The 5,925-nt window shown below is 41.2% G+C and overlaps 1 protein-coding gene across 1 annotated transcript; it reads left to right on the forward strand.

Annotated features, from left to right (window-relative positions):
- The first annotated feature begins 1,604 nt into the window (after nucleotides 1-1,604).
- LOC136445307 (uncharacterized) lies at nucleotides 1,605-5,643 on the forward strand. The gene is made up of 4 exons (XM_066443237.1): nucleotides 1,605-1,737; nucleotides 2,507-2,638; nucleotides 3,316-3,457; nucleotides 4,893-5,643. The coding sequence occupies exons 1-4, from the start codon at nucleotides 1,700-1,702 to the stop codon at nucleotides 5,157-5,159; spliced, it is 579 nt and encodes a 192-aa protein (XP_066299334.1). The 5' UTR covers nucleotides 1,605-1,699; the 3' UTR covers nucleotides 5,160-5,643.
- The last annotated feature ends 282 nt before the right edge of the window (nucleotides 5,644-5,925 follow it).

Below are 5,925 nucleotides of genomic sequence, written 5' to 3' on the forward strand. Positions count from 1 at the left end.
TTAGAGAATAGGTAAGTCGACAAATTTTAAACTCCTACAAATGGTTCAAAACAAATAATAATACGACAAATATAGGTCTTAAATACATACAACTACATTTAAGCTTTAAAATGATATATTTGATGATATATTATAAATTAAAATATCTAAAAACATATAAGCTGTTTATACTCATCCTTTTGATGAAATGAGCTGTTCTTCATTCAATTCTCGTGTAGTAATCTCGCGAGATTCCATAAGGCTATCGGCGCTATCGGCGCTGGCGGTACAACAGCGGCCTCGTGCGAATAATGGCTACATTGCAGTTTAAAATGCGATAAATCGTTGTAACATCGGGTGAGATTCTTTTTACTGCGTGACGAACACGTGTGCTTACAACAGGAGGCAAAACATCTCCAGAACAGCTGTTCGTTTTCTGGTTTTGCAGTCATAAAGTTGCGTATTTTAATGGAACAGCCTTAATACAGGAATGAGACCTTAATAATAGAAATGAAAAAATATTCATAAAAAATCAACAATTGGTGCTAGGGTCGAAATTTCAAAACGATGTTTACCCAGGATCTAATCTACAATTTGTCAACGAAAGTTGCGTTACGTGACTAGATCAGTTGCCATGGTAACGGGCTATACAACCTTTTGTGGGGTTGATTTACGTGTTCTTTTTATCATACCAGTTTTACATGTGGATTAACAGTCATCCTAGGTTACGAAAAGGTCGATTTTTTAGCAAGATATGCACACATAAAACATCTATCTTGATTGTACAAGGTGTGTATGAAGCATGTACCGACAAGCACACACGCGCGGATTGTATGAAAAAACACTATAAATCCATTTTCACGGACAACACATTTAAGCGTAGATGGAAGAAATTAGCCTTTGTAGTTAACAACCGGTTTAACAAACTCCCCGAAATTCTCAAGTTTATCTGCAGGTGTCTATAAGACTATAAGTCTCTCTCTGTTTGTCTGCAGTAACTTATCTATAAACAGTAAGTTGTACCGATATTGGTGTAATTTTAATGATCATATTCTTTAACTTGTAAATCGTTGAAAGAACATCGTAACATATTACGATGAATTTGGATCATCAACAAGTATGATTGATACCAGTGTATGATTAACAAAAAAGACAAGTATGTTATATATGCGATTATTGATTTTACGCACAGAAACTTTTACAAACAGTATTTCTAATGGTCACGCTTGTCGGAAAATCAAAGCCATTAACAACAAACATTTTAACTGGTCTAAAGAGTACTCTAAGTGGTTCGGGTGGCACATTGTACAATATAAAGAGGTTACAAATCAAAGCGTTGTTTTATGCACCGGCTGCAACTCGAGCGCGTCGACCTAGTAACGCAATACAATCGGCCGTAATCGATCGCCGAGTAAAAACAAAACTTGACACGACAAAACTATAGAGGAAGACAGGAAAGAAGAATAGCGGCGCTGACCTGTTTTATGCGCGAAAACACGAGGCGGAACGAAGAGGATAGTAACGGTACTGTAAACATACGGACGTACCGCTGGAGTGGCGCTCCGCTCTAGAACACCGTTCGAACAGAACGTTTGTCTGCAGTAAATATAGAACGCATAGAACGTCCTCTAAGCTGTTCTAGAACGGTGTTTTCTGTACCATTGTTTCTTGCGGTAACGACGGAAAGCGCAGTGGCCTAGGCGGGAGCGTCCCCAACAACATGCCGCTCCCAAAGGTGTACGTGGATTACCTGAGAGAGTGAGTACAGCATATTTCGTTTTGTTTGTCGTCTACGTCGTTAGCGTTTAACTTAACTGTAGCTTCAAATGTAGGCTGTATACATGGTGTAAGATATAAACAGTTTATGTATGCTTTAGATCTTGAACGAGTGCCGCCGTAATCGTTGTATTTGTGGATTGTTTTAAGTAAACATATATGAATGCTTTGAAATCTCTAAACCGTTTTTAAACACAGTCACTTGGTCACGGGTCAAACTATGGGTCGGTGCTAGCAACCATGGGTTAAAAAAACGTTTAAAAAGCATGTATGCATACGAACACACATTCACAATTGTACACATTGTACGGTTCTGTACGTTATCAGTTAGACAACAACAACATTCATTCACTTTAGCTACTGGTATCCCATAAACAAACAAACAAAGAAGAGCATATAACGCTTCTTCTTTTACAAGATAACAGATGTAGCCGATGTAGATAAATTTAGATATCAACAACAGGGGACTGGACACAGATATACTAGAGACTACCAAACAACTTGAGCCTTGTAATGTTATTCCTTTTGCAAGCCTTGTGTTGAACAAGTATAGTGTACATCAAATAAAAAACTTGCAGTCTAAACTGGACGTCCGTTTAGAAACTCTATGACAGTATTTTGTAGTGTTACGAAATAAATAGAAAGACTGTACTATATGTAGCCATGGAAAGTGGTTTACAGCATTGTGGTTGGTTGAGTAGGCATGTAACAAGTCGATGGCGTTTTGTGGAATCTTGACGTGTTGTTACAGGCCGGAGAAGTCCAAACGGCCACGGAAGGAAGGCAGTACGCACCTCCCCAAGATCCCTGTCGTCAAACTGCGCAAGCCTCCAATCAGTACCCGGAAGGGCATCATCGACTGGGCTGACGTCGCCACTCTCAGGTTAGTGCAACAAACGGAACGCCATGTTTTGTATCGATCAAGACTGTTTAATTTACAGGGTCAGCAGAGGCCATCTCTTCAGCTCCATGCCCCCGAGGATAATCTTCAAGCAGACCATGGCTCCACGGAGCGCCGAAAATCGTATATGCTAGCCAGAGAAGCTCCAGTCAGCCAGAGAAGCTCCAGTCCGCCCCGTAGGTGCTTCTCTGGCTAGCATATACGATTTTCGACGCACCGCTTGGAGATTACCCGAGGAAACTTAGCCCCACTGATCATGGGGAGCCGACATTCCTCGGGCCATGCATGTTGGTCCTAGAGTCGAGGAACTGACCTCTGTAGGTAGTACTGGCAACAGTCTAGATTCCAGACTGGGGTGGAGATTATATATATATTAAAGAGGCATAGAAAATGATAAAAGTAGCCCACCCTCCACATTTTAGCCAAATACCACCATAGGATACTAGTAATGTGATAGTTTGATCATTTTTTTTACATATTTTAAAAGTACTAAGTCTAAACAAGACCAATTGCCTCGTCCCCAGAGTAAATAGATTACGTCATATATAAATCTATTCTTTTATTGTTTCAGCAACAATCTAATACCAATTTGCAACGATTATTTACATGATCATAAACTTGTCCTGTTGAGTTATCATTGCCCGGTTCTACCGTGACAGGAAAGAGCTTAAGGACACAGTGTACCATGATGACCAGCAGAAGCGCTACCGCTCCGACTACATCCGAACCTCCCAGGACTTTTACCGAATGCAGATGGACAAGCTTCGGAAAGGCAACCCGAAGATTCTCGATAACATGAAGGTTGGTGAAATATTTGGGTGTTTTGTTGTTTGTTTTGTTTTTCAGAACAAGTTTCGCGACGGGTACGGTTTTTGATGTTATTGCCTTGATAGTAAACTTGGAAATAAAAGCATCTTGGAGCTAGTAAACTTAACGCGCGGCTGTGAAGTGGTGTCGTAAGCCTACTTTGAGAATGACGTACAACAGGACATTATATGAAAGCTTCGCACCACACCAGACGCATAAGAAGCTGTCGTGACGACAGGCGGCGGTCGTATTAGTAACGGTCGTACGACAGCTATCGTACAACCGTTTTTGTGAATTGGTGTCGTACGTCTACTTTGAGAATGACGTATGACAGGACATATATGAAAGCGTCGTACGACATCAGACGCATAAAAAGCTGTCGTGACGACAGGCGGCGGTCGTATTAGTAACGGCCGTACGACAGCTATCATACAACCGTTTTCGCTAATATGTATCGAAACTGTTTTAGCTTACAGTGGCGGCTTTTTGTGTGTAGAGACTTAAAGAAGGCAAATCATGCGTTCTCTCGGCCCAGCAAAAACTATATATACATTCAGGCTACATTGTATCTGACCCTTACCTCTTCCCTCATGACCTCAATAAAAAGCGGCCTGCGTGCCAATTTGAGCTTATCATGAAAAAATAAAGGTTTAAACAAACAAACAAAACAAACAAACAAAGGCTTTACGAAGATATTACAATGACATACGAAACAACGCTAAAACAGAATACAAAAGGAAGGTTAGCGTTACTGATCCAAAATGGTCTAAATTAAGAAAACACAATGAAGAAATTGTTTGAAGGTGTCCAACCTTTGCGGTTCACATACATAAAACGTTTATTTTTGTTGCCATTCGGGACTGTATGGCATTGTTAGTTTTGAGAAGGCTACCCAAACAACGATCAGAAAATGAGCCATTGCAACAGTTGCTGAAGGTCAAACAAGGTTAAACAAATCTTTTGACAGTAATCACATATCACTGGCTGAAAACTGCTACCGTTATCCTTGCACAGGGGTTAAGTGATGCACAGAGACGAAGGGTTTTGGTGAAAAAGATATATAAGATATTTATAAACAGGCTAATTTATGTAGAATTACGTCATTTGTCTTTTAAGCCGATTCCCAGTTTTAACTGCGCATGCACAGAGAGATACAATGTGGGTAATATATCAAAATGAAGGCCCCTGAGATATAAACAAAGCACGGACATGTATTAAGCATGGAAATCAGTTACAATGTTAACTGAATTAAGGGACCACCCTAAAGATTAATAGATAAATAAATGGTCTAGACAATAACTGTTAACAAGTTAGGGGCCTTCACCTTAAACAACTTACCCACAATGCATCTCGCTGCTCATGCGCAGTCTTTACCATGAACCGGCTTACTGCATCGGTGTCAATATTTTTCAAAATTTTGTCATTCTAGGTGTGTTGCAACGTGTACCTGGGAACGAGCACGGGGTCCAGGAAGGCCATCAGAGACCTGGTCAAGGTGCTCCGGCCAGAAACAAGTGACCAGACACCGGTCACACAAGAACCCCTAACACAGCCTCCTGCTTCTGCTCCTGAGGAAGAACGGGAAACGAAGCAAGGAGAAACTGAAGATGAAAAACAACCTGACCCGGAACCGGAAAAACAACCTGACCCGGAACCAGAAACGACGGCCGATGACACGAAAGAAGAAGAAGAATGATTGGAATCTAGAATTCCAATTTTGTATGATATGAATTTCGTGGCCTTTGTAAGCACTAATACAAGAGGTTCAATTACATGTAGACGCGTAGTTGTAGAAAATGTCTGGCTGGCAAGAGCCGTTGTAAAACTATGAAATGAAACTACATTGTATATATGCCACAGAAGTGTCGACGTACCAATGAATGCTCCATCAGTAGTCAGATATCCTTGATCCAACAGGTTGTACCATTGTTATGCCGTGAAGCTGTAGTTAGCCACAGAACCGCTAGGCGTCATTCCTAAGTTGTTGCTGTACATGTGTATTCACGTTGTGTGTGTTTGTATTCTATCAGCAATACTTATAATTTCATCGTCAAAAGGCTGGTTTCGAGGGCTGTAAATAAAGCTGTTGTGTACTCTTTGGCCACCTGGCGGCGAGACTACATTCTGCAGCTGAATACATGTATAAGCTTGCAAGGGTTACAAATAAAGCTTGATGCATCTGCGGGCTTCCTAGCGGCTTTCTCTGGTGCTGCAGCAAAACTTCAAGTCTTCTGGTCTCGATCTGTACAGTGCTATGATATTGATTCTTGAGTGGCAGAAAGCTTTTGGGACCAAGAAGAAGGGATATCGGTCTGGGCACCCTAGCAGCTTGTTTAGGAACTACAGTGACGTTTTTGTCAGAAACGTATTGCAAAGACGCCCCTTGGTGGAAATCCTGTGCATGGTAAGTAGGGTGCTCAGCTGGCTGGATACTTCACTGAAGGTCAAGTTGCTCAGAAGGA

The sequence above is a fragment of the Branchiostoma lanceolatum genome, chromosome 11 (assembly GCF_035083965.1).
Source record: "Branchiostoma lanceolatum isolate klBraLanc5 chromosome 11, klBraLanc5.hap2, whole genome shotgun sequence".
In the NCBI taxonomy this organism is placed as follows: domain Eukaryota; kingdom Metazoa; phylum Chordata; class Leptocardii; order Amphioxiformes; family Branchiostomatidae; genus Branchiostoma; species Branchiostoma lanceolatum.

Bases quoted from the DNA above. Each gene is read 5' to 3' on its own strand.
- LOC136445307 (XM_066443237.1), top strand. From the start codon at position 1,700: ATGCCGCTCCCAAAGGTGTACGTGGATTACCTGAGAGA. The intron at 2,639-3,315 runs GTTAGTGCAACA...CTACCGTGACAG, and splicing joins GCTGACGTCGCCACTCTCAG to GAAAGAGCTTAAGGACACAG. The intron at 3,458-4,892 runs GTTGGTGAAATA...TTGTCATTCTAG, and splicing joins AGATTCTCGATAACATGAAG to GTGTGTTGCAACGTGTACCT.